At 43.8% G+C, this 14,870-nt stretch overlaps 1 protein-coding gene across 3 annotated transcripts in view; it reads right to left on the bottom strand.

The window, feature by feature from the left end:
• LOC147124728 (protein ENTREP2-like) overlaps positions 1 to 11,120 on the bottom strand; it is a 132,310-nt gene extending 121,190 nt beyond the window's left edge. The window contains exons 1-2 of one of the 3 annotated variants that reach the window (XM_085992264.1): positions 7,322 to 11,120; positions 6,881 to 7,179 (exon numbers count right to left, since the gene is read on the bottom strand). In XM_085992264.1, coding sequence (XP_085848390.1) covers positions 6,881 to 7,099 — 219 coding nt within the window. In that variant the 5' untranslated portion in view covers positions 7,100 to 7,179; positions 7,322 to 11,120. Of the gene's footprint in view, positions 1 to 6,880 lie in introns of all 3 variants that reach the window. The other 2 variants (XM_085992247.1, XM_085992256.1) reach the window with 2 other exon arrangements.
• Positions 11,121 to 14,870: the final 3,750 nt, after the last annotated feature.

Raw genomic sequence — 14,870 nt, 5'->3', positions numbered from 1 at the left:
AGATCCCATGGTACTATTCCGAAGAAGAGCAGGGGAGTTCTCCCTGGTGTCCTGGCCAATATTAATTCAATTTGCGCACAGCAAGCTCCCACAAACAGCAATGTGATAATGACCAGGTAATCTGATTTTGTTATGTTGGTTGAGGGATTAAATATTGGCCAGGACACCAGGGAGAACTCTCCTGCTCTTCTTTGAAATAGTGCCATGGAATCTTTTACGTCCACCTAAGAGGACAGGCGGGGCCTCGGTTTAACATTTCATCTGAAAGACGGCATCTCTGACAGCGCCGCACTCCCTCAGTACTGCACTGGAATGTCAGCCTAGATTTTGTGCTCAAGTTTCTGAAGTGGGGACTTGAACCCACAACCTTCTGACACAGAGAGCAAGAGTGCTACCCACTTTTTTTTATATTATGCTTTATTGAACATTAAGAACATTTACAACATCGTGATCATTACATTGTATGATACAATTCAATTCCACCGCTCTGCACAGCCATTCCGCCACCACATTTTAACATCAAAACCTGAAGTTTAATTTGTCACCTGTAACATATATTAATCGATTGTACTTTAAAAATTGGTTGTAAAATACTGTCCTTAAATTCCTTTCTGAATAAAACATCCACAGAGCCTTATAATGATCTTTTAGCTTATATTTAAAATACTCTTTTAGATTGATTCTCCTCCCCTTAAAAAACAGAGCATTCCTTCTTTGCACAATCACGAATCTAGCCAAACTGAACATTAAATTAATTGCCACTCCGCTAGACTCTGGCAGACTCTCCTGCAATCCCCATCTCAAAATTGAGTCCCACGGGATTCCCATTCTCGCTCTTCGGTCCCCACCCAGCAAAAAAGCTTCACACAACTGTCGAACATAGTACTTAAAGTCATTTAACTGCGGACATAACACCTGTAAATGGGACAGAGTCTCATCCCGTGTCCCACACATTGGGCAAGTTGCCGCCTCCACTCGTCCAATCTTGCACAAGACCATCATGGTAAAAATCCGGTTATGAGCCAATTTGAAATCCAGTTCAATCCATTCTGGGCATTTAAAATTCGCCCACACTCCCTTCCAAATCCTGTTGAAGTCCAGCTGTGGGTATATACTCTGCCAAAACTCCTGACCAGCAGGTGTCTTGAATCTCCATTCTCTGAATACCTCATAGAAATCTCGAGTATTACAGTTGTCAAATTGGACCAACTCTCCCCCTTTCTCCAGTACAAAGCTTGGAAAAGCAGGACGCATTTTACTTCCTTTGGAGATTTCCGCATTTATTTCTTCCATCCAATCCTGTGGCATTGCCCTCACAATCTTCTCATACATGATTCCTATTGCTTTTCCTTCTACCTCCTGATCCTCCTCCCACACCATGTCCCTCACTATCGCTTCCGGCAACCAACCTGGAATTACCTCGTATAATACATCTTTCACACATATAATCCCAGCTTTTATAAAAGCTTGATTAAATAAAACCTCTCCTTCGATGTTGACCCACCTGTTCAAAAATAAGGGCTGTTCTAAAAATTCCTCAGCCCCCTTGGGCATAAACTGCACACCCTTTAAAAATTGGGCCCAAGTCTCTACAACCCCCTTACAAAACCTAGGGAGAAGTTTAATCGATTTCAAAAACATATTATTGTATTCCATATACAATATCCCCTGCCCTCCTATCCCACTTCGTTTTTAAAAATGCTCAAAACAACTCTTCCAAAAACTTGTATTTGACTTCTGAAGAAATCTCTTCACCCATTTGATTCTAAAGGATTTCTTCTGCAAATCAGTATCTGGAAAATTGAGCCCTCCCTGATTTTTCCATCCAATTATGGTATTGTATGCCACCAAGGCTGGTTTCCCTTCCCATAAAAACCTCACACAAGCCTCTCGGATGGACTTTTCCGCCCACTCAGGAAAATCCTCCACCGTCAATAAGTACCATAGCTTAGATAGCAGGAGAGCAGGCACCACTGTCACTCTTCCTTGCACTTTCAACCACCTTCTTTCCCATCTTCCCAAAATCTTTTTAATTTTCATAACCTTCGGTTCCCAATTTAATCGATCCACTTCATCCCTGTCTTTCTTGCACCCCATATGCACCCCCAGAACTTCCAAAACCTCCACCACCTTAACGGGACATTCCCCCAACCATTCCCCCCTACCCCTCCCTGCAACCAGGCATTAGGACTTACTATAATTCACTCTGGCTCCTGAAGCTCTACAATATTCCTCCACTACATCCATAGCTTTCCTCACTGACTCCCCATTTCTCAATGTTAAGGTTGTGTCATCTGCATATTGGTGTATCACCGACACCAGCCCAGAACTGGGGACCACAATCCCAACTACACCTTGTTTCTTTCGCATCATGTAATCTAATGGTTCTGCTACCAATGTGTACAACAATGGGGACAGGGGACAACCCTGTCTCACTGATCTCTGTATCGGAAAATACTTGGATAAAAAACCATTACATTTAACGCAGCTAAATATGTTTGAATAAAAAATCCTTATCCACTGAATTAAATTTTCCTTGAAACCAAATGCTTCCAAAACCTTCAATAAAAACTCATGAGAGACCCTATCAAAGGCTTTCTCTTGATCTATCTTTAACACATAAGCCTCCCTTCCACTCTCTTCCATGAGCTCTATTGCATCTCGGATTGAGACCACAGAGTCTGCGATGTCCCGGCCTATGACTCCATAGGACTGAGAGGGCCAAACTATCTCCGGTAACATCTCCTTCAAACGATTTGCCATAACCCTCGCCAAGATCTTATAATCCACATTTAATAATGTGATGGGCCTCCAATTCTTCAGATCCTGTCTATCCCCTTTATTTTTATATAAGCTAAGCTTATGATACCTCTCCTCATAGATGGGGCCAGGCTTCCCTCAATTTTAATTTCCTTAAAAACTTCTAAGAGCAATGGCCCAGAAATTGGTGTCGGGGGCTTCCCGCGGGTGCAAGACCCCGACCTACACTTACATAGCGCGCCGACAGTTGAAGCCTGGCCCTGCGTGGATTTCCTGTCAGTGGCCCGGTTCAGCTCCCGGCGCGCTGTGCTTGCGTGATCCAGCGGCGTAGTTAGTTCGATGAGCCGGCTGGGATCACGTGAGCACTGGGCAACCAATCAGAGGTTGCAAAAGTTCATTCATGAGTTTGATAGTAAGAACTGTCAAACTCATGAAAACTCCGGGCGCCCAAAACAGTACTTAAACTTCAAATAAAAGTTAAAAAAACATCCCACTAATTAAATGAACTATTAATAACTGTAAAAAAAACTATTTTAAACAATTATTCAAATTTCTGAAATTTTTTTTTTTTTTTTTAAGAAATCGGGTCTAAAAATACACTTACCTTACTGTAAAGTCTTTAAAAATAATAAACCTGTTGAAAAAATGTTCTAACTTTAATTATTAGACCACTTACCTTTGAAAACTAAGTCCTTACGTCTGCTTTTTTCATTCGTAAAATGTTGAGGCCTTCACGCACGGGCAAACCTTTAAAAATAAAGGAATTTCAGCGCGCGCGCGCAGACTCCTGCGTGCATGCGTTCGACCTCTGAACCCCTTGGTTCAGAGGAAAGGAAATGCCGGTTTTCCGCGCATGCTGAAAACCGGCAATTCCATCGGGCCCACGCGTGAGTACCCCATCCATACTCACGCGGTGGGACCCGAATTACTGGGCCAATGGAATTAAAATCTCGAAAAATTCTTTATAAAATTCTGCACTTAGTCCATCGGACCCTGGGCTTTTCCCCCCCTTCATTCCACTTATTGCTACTTTTATTTCCGCTAATCCTACTTCTTTGTCACACATGCTTCCCTCATCCTCCTTTAAACCCTCTTCAATAAAAGCAGTAACCTTCTCCATCGCCAAATTGGAAATGTCTTCTTTTGTATATAACTCTTGATAAAAGCTGCTAGCCACCTGTAAAATCTCCCCACTTTCATGAATGATCTTCTCCCCAACCTTCAACTCTTCAATTAACGATAATCTCTGTCGCAGCTTCTCTTGCTCTAGAAAATATCTAGTGCACCTTTCGCCCTCCAATGCATCTCTAGCCTTTGCACGGAGAATGGCCCCCTTGCATTTTTCAGCTTGCAATAATTCCCACTCTTCCTTTAGCACCCAGAACTTAGTCTCAGCTCCCTTATCCCCTCCGTCAACTGCTTTACAGACATCCGTAAACCTTTTGTTTATATTCTCTTCTCGATGCCGGTTAGCTGCCTCCCTCTTTTTCCCATAACGTACCGAAAAAACTTTTACCTCATATTTGAAATTGTCCCACCAAACTCTTCTTTCTTTCAAGAACAAAGGTTCCTTCCGAGCATTCTTTATTATATTTATAATCCCTTCTTTATAAGCAATTTCTTTCAGGTATTGATTGTTTAAAATCCACACCCCTGAACCGATCTTAACTCTGCTGTTCCTAATTCTAAGAACCAAAGCCGAGTGATCACTAAAAAATACTTTTTTATAATAAATCTCCATCACCTCCAAACTTAACCCTTCCCACATTAACACAAAATCTAGTCGGCTCTGTTTTAAAACATCACCCACCCAACCTGCTCTGGAGAACTCCCTTTTTATGGGGTTCCAGTCCCTCCATAAGTCTCTCAAATTTAAATTTGCCATCATTTTTACAATCACCCTCTGGAGTTATCATCCTTAAAGGCCATCTGGGCTGAAATGTCCATCCGAGATAAAAATACATTAAAATCCCCCACTATACAAGGATTTTCCACCTCTGCCGCTTCAGTGAATAACCCCCGAAAAAACTCGCGATGCTTGCAATGGTCATTCGGTGCATAGATATTAAAGAGATCGCAATTAAATCCCTCCATTTTTACCCTTAGCCGTAAAAATCTCCCCTCAGTGTCCTTGTCCACCAAGACAACGTTCTCTTTTATGGATGGACTCACCAAAACAGCCACCCCTCTACGGTTATTGTTTGCACAACTTGCACTCCCTTCCAAACCTTCTGAACTCTTTCTAGAATATCCTTGGGATAATCTTGCTCCCTGTCAGATACTTCATCTCCCATAGAGAGTCTTCCTGCTATCGCAGTTTCTCCCACTGTGCCGCTCCCTACGACCACATCTCCACCTCTGACCCTTGCACCGTGTTCCCTCATTCCATGGGACAATGGCGCACCTAAATTGTTCCCTTCTGACGTCTCTATCTCGCCGATCCCATCCTGCTGTCCCTTTAAGGCTCCTGCCTCTTGCACCCTCTCCCCGTCCTGCCTCCTCCCGCTCACCAAGATATCCGACTCCCCGCCTCTCCCCGGAGCCCCCACATCCACCACACACCCCGCTCCCGCCTCCTCTCCCCCCGCAGACACCAGACTCCCCAGGGGGAGCCGAACTGCACTAAGGCTCGAGTCTGCACTCGACCCTCGCTGCCTGCTGCTGTCTTTGTTCCCCTCCACAGCACTCGGCGTGTTTTCCACCATCTCCATCCCGTTCTCCGCTCCGCCATCCTCTGCCTCTTCCTGTGCTCCTTTCTCCTTCAGAGTGAGTAACAGTCTTTCCACCTCCTCACGACCACTGACCATCACCTCGAATCCCACATTTGGCTTAGGTCGGCAGGCAAAGCAGCTTCCCTCACCACAGTCCTCATGAACCGCCTGGATAATATCCCAAGCTCGAATCTTCTTATCTTCACACTGCACCACCACCGTGTTTTCTTTACCAAACCTCCTGAGGTCCCGGCCCAAATCTTTGGGCCTTTTTTTTTCCTTTCCCACCACAGTTTCTTCCCTAATTAAATTCCTCTCGGGAACATTGTCCTCTGAGGGGCCCGGTACTCCGGACCCCTTAGCAGCCATCTGGCTGTTTTTGTGGGCCCAAAAGGCCCTAAAACCTGAAAACCAAACCCCAAAACCCACCACCAACTTTTTACAAAACTCCCTCAAACCTGGCTCACTCCTAGCCCCTCCCACCTAGAGAGTGCTACCCACTGAGCCATGGCTCACCTTTTCAGGTGCTGAGAAATCTGCCATACATTTCCAGAATTTCGGTTTTTATCCTACACAAGTTACTTTTATCCTTTCACAGTGATATGGAATATTGCAGGCAGTAATCCATCTTGTCTACAAAAAAAGTCTCACAGACACAGAGTCATGGCAATTTAATAATACCATGTGACAATTCTCAACATTAAATTTGTGATTTTATAATTGAAAAAAGGTTAAAACTGTTGGTCCACCACTTCAACTATTAAAAAGTTATTACGAATGAAAATAGAAATTGTATTTCACAGCTAGATATTTTAAGCATGGTCTGTTACAAAGATAGACAGGCAGCTCAGAAACATACACCAGCAGGAGTTAAATAATTCTGCACAATTTGCATGTGCACATATACATGTAAATTCCACACGTGGATAATCAGACATGTCTATGTCGATATGGTTTAAAAGCAGCAGAATACGAGGCAGAATAGAATCAATTGCATGTGAATTTGCAGGGCTATGAGGAAAGAGCAGGGGAAGTGGGACTACTTAGGGAACTCTTTCAGAAAGCCAGCACAGGCACGATGGGCTGAATGGCCTCCTTCTGTGCTGTATCATTCTAATTTAGAAAACAAGTCAAGGAAAGAGAGAAAAAGAGAGGATTGGACAACAAAAGGACAAGAGATTTGAACAAAATAGTTGCATAGAATTTACGGCACAAAACAGGCCACTCGGCCCATCGTAAAATAACGAGACTATAATGGTTAAACTGGACTAAAACTAAAGAAATTAGTACAATTAAGTGCGACAGCTCTGGTACAATCTAGAAACAGGGCATAGCAGAAGAGACTGAGAGATGCATTAAGTGTCAATTAAACTTTTTCTTTGATTACAAGAAGTTATTTGCGAACTCACCGAGGACCCGGCCCAGAAGGGACAAGAGTTCCTGACGTTGGGGGACTCAGTGAGAGACAGGGCCCCGAAGCTGAGGGACACGATGGAGAACCCCAGTGCGATCTGTAGCAGTCCCAGGGCGAAGAGGGAGCGGCCGTAGAGCGGGCAGGGCAGCGGCTGGCGACTCGGGCTGGTGTGGCTGTTGCTGGAGGAGGAGTGCAGCGCTCCCGGCCACTGCATACAGCGAGCCCGGCAGCGAAGCGGCGGCTCTCCGCCCGGTGCGCTGGCTGCCACTGGGCAGCAAGAAGTGGGCAAGACCACTGGCAGTGACATCCGGCAATAGAAGACAGGCAAGAAAGAAAAAAAGGAGAGAAAGAGAGAAAGGGTTGACTGAGGTCCCAGGGATCAGCACAGTCACACCCCAACACAGAAGGATTGCTGCTTTACTTTGGTAAATCCAACCTCTTACAGTCCCAACAAGCCCAATCCACTCCAAACCATTTGCAAGGAACAGCCTTTTAGGAAATGCATCGCTCTCCCAAGTTGCAACACGTCCCACTTTTCCAACTTTTTTTTTTAACCCTCCCCTTGTTTTCCGAAGTGTCTGACTCGGGAGTAGTTTTAAAATAACTCCAAGCCAGTTTGGGATTGCATTACCAGAACTGGCACCGACTCAAACCAGTCGCTTTCGGAGGAAGCCTTTGAGCCTCAACAGCATTGGGTAAAAAAAATAAAGGAAACTCGCTTGTATTTGAAGCTATTTGTTGCACCAGTTGTTTACCCCACCCCTTCCTCATTAGTTTACACTCACGCTCCAACAAGAGACAGAAAATAAATAGCGCGTGGGGAAAATCGCAAGCATGAGATTTACTTTTACTGGGTTTCAGAAATGGAGCTGGATCAAGATATCTGATCCCGATTCCATTCCTTGTTGAGGTAGAAGAGGTTGTTGGGTGTAAAACAACAACAACCTGCATTTATATAGCGCCTTTAACAATGTCCCAAGGTGCTTCACAGGAGCATTATAAAACAAAATTTGACACCAAGCCACATAAGGAGACATTAGGACAGGTGACCCAAAGCTTGGTCAGAGGTAAGTTTTAAAGAGCGGAGAAGAGAGAGAGGTGGAGGGGTTTAGGGAGGGAATTCCAGAACTTAGGGCCAAGGCAGCTGAAGGCACGGCCGCCAATGGTGGAGCGATTCAAATCGGGGATGCTCAAGAGGGGGTGGTGCAGAGATCTTGGAGGGCTGTGGAGCTGGAGGAGGTTACAGAACTAGGGAGGGGCGAGGCCATGGAGGGTTTTGAACATGAGGATTAGAATTTTAAAATCGAGGTGTTGCTGGACTAGGAGCCAATGTGTAGCTCAGTGAGCACAGAGGTGATGGGTGAACGGCACTTAGGATACGAGCAGCAGAGTTTTGGATGAACTCAAGTTTACAGAGGATAGAACATGGGAGGCCGGCCAGGAGTGCGTTGGAATAGTCAAGTCTAGAGGTAACAAAGGCATGGAGGAGGGTTTCAGCAGTGGATGAGCTGAGGCAGAGGCAGGGGGTGGGCAGGGAGATGGACAATGTTAATGTATACATTTTAGGAGTGATTTTAGCAATTAATGCTGATGAATTCCATACTGTTTTGCATTTAATAATGGGGTAAACATCCCATGGAACCTTTCAAGATAGCAAGACATAGCAGAGGTGCAGAAGATTTAAAATGCCAAAGTGAAGTTTTATTACATTGAATTTTGCAGCACAGAAACAGGCCATTCAGCCCAACAAGTCTAGACCAGTGTTTATGCTCCACCTTATTTCATCTCACTCTATCAACATATCTTTCTATTCCTTTCTCCCTCATGGGTTTATCAAGTTTCTTCTTAAATGCATCTATGCTATTCGCCTCAACTACTCCCGCTGGGAGCGAGTTCCACATTCTCACCACTCTGAGTAAAAATATAATGGCCCAGATTTTGCAGTAATGGAGCATCTCATGGCATCTGCCGTTAGTTAGACTTGCCCTTGCACGTTTAGGTTTTTAAATTTTATGCGGGCAAGTTGCTGGAAGTGCGAGCTGATAACGTCCCACCGAGGGAAACAGGGCATCTGGGGCCTGAGTGAACAGGACAAGCAACAGGGTATCTCCTTAACCAATCAGATTGAAGGATTGAGAAATAAACAGCGCACGGACTGAGAAGGAGGGTGAAAATTAGGGCTGGATTTTGCCAATGGGGAGCTTTTGGAGGCGGGACTCCCAGTTGTCGGGTTTCAGTCCCGCCTCCATCAACTTCTGGCCAACCCACGCTATTTTCCCTTGATTGACCTTGTTAAGCCCGCCCAGTGGGTTTAGTAGGCCAATTAAGGGAAAGCCGGTTACAGAGAACGTCAGCGTATGACGTTTCATTTGTCAAAAAATTTTGACAGATGTATTGTCATCGTTTGACAGCTCTGTAAAGCTGTCAAACACTGAAATTCTCTGTTGTTTGATGAGTTCTTGCCCCCAAATTCTGCCACTTTCCCAGCAGTCCCGTCTCCAAATCCACCTCCCCAGGGCTGGCAAAATCCAGCCCTTAGAGTGGGTGAATTCAATGTCAAATCAGGTACAGAAAAAGAAAGAGAGGGAAAGAAAGATTGGATTGAGAGAGAAAGATTGGATTGAGAGAGAAAAAAAAGACAAAGAAAAAATTAAAATGTCTAAAAATTTAAATTTGACATTTAAAAAATCTCCAGCAATTAAAACCTGAAGGAATGAGACGCCACATTTGTAAGAGTTAATTTTCAGTGTCAGAGAGGTTGATTGGCACTTAGCACATCATTAAAAGACTTAACTTTGTGGCGAGTTTAGTCCGTATCTACCGCACAAGTACAGTAACTTTGCGCCATTCAATGTATGTCAATGGTGAGCCAGACAGCGAGATGCCGTTTTCGCGAAGCTAACGGTGGTGGGGCGAAACTCAGACAGCACCTTTTGAATATTTGAGTTTAAGCTTGCGTCTGCCCCCCTTGCCTGACGTTGCTGTACCATTTACCCATAAATAACGGCGAGCGCCATTAGCCTCCCCCTTATTTTGACAGCAAAATCTGGCCCATTAATGTAATATATAATCTATGAATGTCATTTGTCTGAACACTCAAGATGGGGTAGGTTCCTTCAAACACAATCCTGCTTGGGGTGCTCTACATAATGTATACAGGTGTCATTGATAAGGGCGATTTTTATTCTGTATTGGTTGGCAGTGGTAAACTCTCAGTTGAACCTCATGATTTGAATTTGGGTGAAATTAGATTTTTTAGTTCCGATGAAGAGCCAAAACCGAAAACTTAACCTATCTTTTCCTCTTTCAGATGTTGTCTGAACTCTTGTATATTTCTAGCATTCTCTGTTTTTAGTTCAAATTTTAATACACTGTTCCATCCCCGGTGTGCTATAAAATTCTAACACTGTACATGTGTACAAGTACAGAAATAAAGCATAGTTTACAAATCAGAAAGATAAAGAACTTGGATTTCTATAGCACCTTTCATGACCTCAGGACACTTTACAGCCAATGAAGTACTCACGAGGTGTAGTCACTGTTGCAATGTAGGAAATACGGCAGCTAATTTGCACACAGCAAAGTCTCACAAACAGGAATGTGATAATGACCAGATAATCTGCTAGTGTTGCTGATTGAGGGATAAATATTGGCCCAGGACACCGGTGAGAACTCACCCTGCTCTTCTTCGAAATAATGCAGTGGGATCTTTTACATCCACCTGCAAGGGCAGATGTGGCCTTGGTTTAACATCTCATCCGAAAGGCCATAGGAATAATAAACCAAAAACTGGGCAAGAATCATCAAACTATGCTGACTGGGTATAATCCACAATTCAAATCTAAACCTCACACCATCTCTCCTGCCAGTTGTGTCATGTTTTAGTGACTACTAAACCCTCAATGTAATGTTATTGCTGGGAAATGGAACATCTTTCCATTCTGGGCCCCTAGCGTTAGCATCAAACAATGCCAGGTCGGGCATAGCACACTTACGATTTAGAATAAAGCCCCAACTATTCGCACTACGCCCCAACCTCGTATTTGTACCAGTTATGGCCAAATGAAAGACAATTTTTGACCTGTGTGCAGCTACCCATTAGGAACTGGGTTGAAATTGGAATTGAAATGCAGGCTCCTTACAACCAAGATGTGATCCTCAATGACTCGCTTAACATACCAGTTCAGTTCAGTTCAGTTCAAATGCTTTATTGGCATGAAAGTTTACAGAGAACCATATTGCCAAAGCTTACATAGCAAAAAGGTACAGTTTTCCAACATTCTGTAGGTGTCAATCGATTTGACATTTGTTGGGTATATACAATATTACTTTTAAACAATATTAATTTTAAACAGTCTTTCTACTTCATTTGGTATGTTCAATATTAATTTTAAACAGTCTTACTTTTAAACAGTCCTCAGGTTGTGACATGTTGTTACATATTTAGCCCCAAGGTATGGTCTGTCTCCTTCTCCTAGGACTAATCTCAATTTTGACAGATCATCCAGTTCCTTGAAATCTGGGGTTGTTTGGCTTAGCTTGTTGAATAATATGTTTCTTGATGTGTTGAATTTTTCGCATTTTAGGAGGAAATGCATTTCTGTTTCAACCTCGCCAGCCAGACATTGATCGCATATTCTATTCTCTCTAGGCTGCCAGGATTTCTTGTATCTGCCTTTTTCAATTTCCAGTTGGTGGTCGCTTAGTCTGTACCTGGTGAGGGTCTGTCTCTGTTTTGTGTCTCTGATGGTCGTGAGGTAGTCTGCCAGTTTATATTCTCTTTTTAGGGCCCGGTAACATTCTAATCTGCTTTGGCTTTCGGTTATTTTGTTCCAATGTTCCAGGTAGGTTTCTTTGCATTTTTTAATGATTTGGTTCACTCGGATTGGTGTTTGGACGGCTGTGTTGGTCTGGGGCTGGTCAGGGTCCGGCTGAGTACTTAGTTTCAGTAGCAGCTGACTCAGGGGACTCTTTTCTGGGTTTAGCTCTTGGGTCTGAAAGGCTTTGAAATGAAGGGTGTCTGGGGAGCTAGATTTGAGGTGATTTAGGAAGTTTAGTGCTCGTTTTTGGATGTTTATCAGTGGGTATCTGCCTAGTTCGGCTCTGCATGCATTTGTTGGCGTTTTTCTTTGGGTGCGAAGGATGCTTCGGCAGAATTCTGCATGTAGGGCTTCTATTGTGTGTTTTTCCCATTTAGTGTAGCTTTGGTGATTTAGCGGGCCCCATACTTCACTACCGTACAGTGCAATGGGCAGGATTATGCTGTCTTCCATCACTACGTCGATGAAGAATCCAATCAACTCCTGTACCCTGACTTTCACCTCACCTTTAACTCTCCATCTTACCAGTTGTCTCCATGTTGCTATTTCTCAGTTTCTCCTTTTTTGCCTTTCTCTCACCTCTATCCTAACTCTTTTTGCTTCTTTCTCTGTCCAATGTCTTTTTTTGCTTACCTTTCAGGTCTGAGATATTGGGTGACATGGCATGGCAGGGAATAGATTCAGCTGTCTGTATTTTCTGTGGCAATTGAGGGGAGAAAATGTGGCCCTCAATGACTATTAACATCCCATCCTCTCATTACTCATGCTTCACCCCCACCCCTATCCCTTTCCAGTACTTTCTCCCCTTTCCATCACTACGTCGATGAAGAATCCAATCAACTCCTGTACCCTGACTTTCACCTCACCTTTAACTCTCCATCCACTTCCCCCACCCCTGCAAGGATGGGTGGCGAGTCCAGAGGCTTCCTCACCCTCAACCTAATTCCTTCTTATCCTTCCGTCCTATTTACTTTCCTCAAAACTGGGTTTGTTTTCAAAATTGAACCCGCTTGTTTTCTTTAAAAAAATCCAATTAAAATGAGAAAAGGCACTCTGTTCTCTGTCTGTCCCACAGGTGTTAGAAAATATTATTGTTCCAATTGCTAAGTGTGAAAAAAACACTGGAGATAAATTGGAAGCTGTCGGGTTACAATTCAACTTTAAAAAAAATTAACATTAGCATAAGGAAAGATCTTTTTCAGTTTAATACACTTCCTGAAGTTTATAGAACGGAAGCTACAACAGATATGTAATCAGTAGTCATCTTTTCCTCTCTCTGAGCTATAAAATTTACCTTAATAAACCTTTTGAGATTTGTCCTCTAGCTCTTCCAAGTAATTTTGAAAAACTGATCATAAATTGCTAAAGGCTAAAGAAAAATATTCCATCAGATTGAATATTACTGAAATCCTGGAAAGGCATATGCTCAGCATACGCAAGCCAAATTCAACTACCGGCATCATAGCTCTGGGCAAAAAATGTCAAATCCAAGCTCAGACCGTTGGGAGAGACAGAGGTCTTGGAAGTAAAAACTTTAGTGAAGGCATTAAAAACACAAAAATTCGATGAATAAATTTACCTATGTCCTATGTTGTATTGACCAAAACTGCATTGATTAATCCCATTTGACAAAAGCAATATAAAACAATGGATGCCATCATAAACAACTTAGTTTTTGGAAAAGCAAAACTTTGCTTCCAAACAGGCCAATCCGAAGATTGGAATTGACACCATAATGGAGTCCAACATGCGAGTGTAAGAGGCAAGGCTGAAGTGTTTGCAAGCATCTCCAGCTAGAAGTTTCAAGTTGACAATCCTAATAGTCTTTCTCCCGCAGGCCCCCTCCCACCACAGTTGCCAGAGTCCAGCCAATTCAGTTCACTCTACAAGACATTAACAGCTTGGTGCACTAAACAGAGGAAAGACTATCACTTCGACTACCTGCCAGTTGTAGTGCAGAAAATCTGTCCACCAGAACTAGCTGCTCCCCTAGGCAAGTACAGCTAGGATACTGGCATCAGCTGAACAATATGGAAGGTTGCCCAGGTAAGTCCTATCCGCAAAACTCCAAGCCAATTACCTCCTCCCAAGCAGCTGTGAAACAATGAAAGGACTAATTAATAGCGCCAATGACCTGCTCACCAACACTCAAGTTTGGGCTATGCCAGAACCACTCATCTACAAATCTCATCAAAGCCTTGATCCACACATGGAAGCAAGAGACGAGAAATAGCTGCACTCAATTGCCAAGGGCATGTTCTGACCAAGTATGGCACCAAGGAGCATTAGCAAAACAGCGGTCAATGGGCAACAAAAGGAAAACCCTCCAGTGTCTCGACATAAAGGAATATGGCTGCAGTTGCTGGAGGCCAATCATCACAGACCCAGGCTGTCACTGCCAGAGTTTCTTAGGGAAGTCTCCTTGGCTGAAATACTGTCAGCTGCTTCATCAATGACCTGTCCTCCATCGTGAGGCAGCTTGCTGAAACATTCCAGTATCCAGTTCCACTCACAATTCCTCCTGGGCACTCTAATAAGCAACTCACCTCTTGACCCCTCAAAGCCCTCACCACGACCTACAGGACGCAAGCCAGGAGTGTGATGGAATACTCGCCACGCGCCTACAACGGAAGTGCGGTAAAGGTTTCAGCAACAGTGGGATGCTGTTATGGAGGTGCACGCAAGCAATCTTCGACAGGCCATGGGGTTTGAAACTTAGCTCAAGATTAAACAGGAAGATTCATCAGGCTGAATCTGACTATGCACGATGAATGAGTAGCTGGGGAGGGGGAAATGGATGGCAGTGGCAGAGAGTAAAAATCAGCATAGCTGCAGAGAACATTGTTAAAGGGAAATGTGCAGATGAAGAGTGGAAGGGGAGCAATGGGGGGAGTCCTTGAGGTGACAGTGCAGGGGCAGAAGAAGCCACTGCAGGTGATGTGGTGGCTACTTTGGGACAGGCAAGAATGGAAGCAAGCAAGGGAATGAACCAGGATGGACCACAAAGGAGAGGCAGTGGAAAAGGGTAGTGGCTAATTCTAGACTGCAGAAAGAAAAGGAACCATACTAGCTGTAGGACAATAGATGGCAGAAAGTTACAAGAGAGCAATTCAACAGAAAAAAAATCTAATTTGTACATCAAATGGAGTGAAACTCAAGAACCCA

This window comes from Somniosus microcephalus, chromosome 1 (assembly GCF_052327205.1).
Source record: "Somniosus microcephalus isolate GS21.2 chromosome 1, FLI_Smic_1.0, whole genome shotgun sequence".
In the NCBI taxonomy this organism is placed as follows: Eukaryota; Metazoa; Chordata; class Chondrichthyes; order Squaliformes; family Somniosidae; genus Somniosus; species Somniosus microcephalus.
Note: the sequence above shows the minus strand (reverse complement) of the source record. Positions and strands in the feature narration are given on the sequence as shown.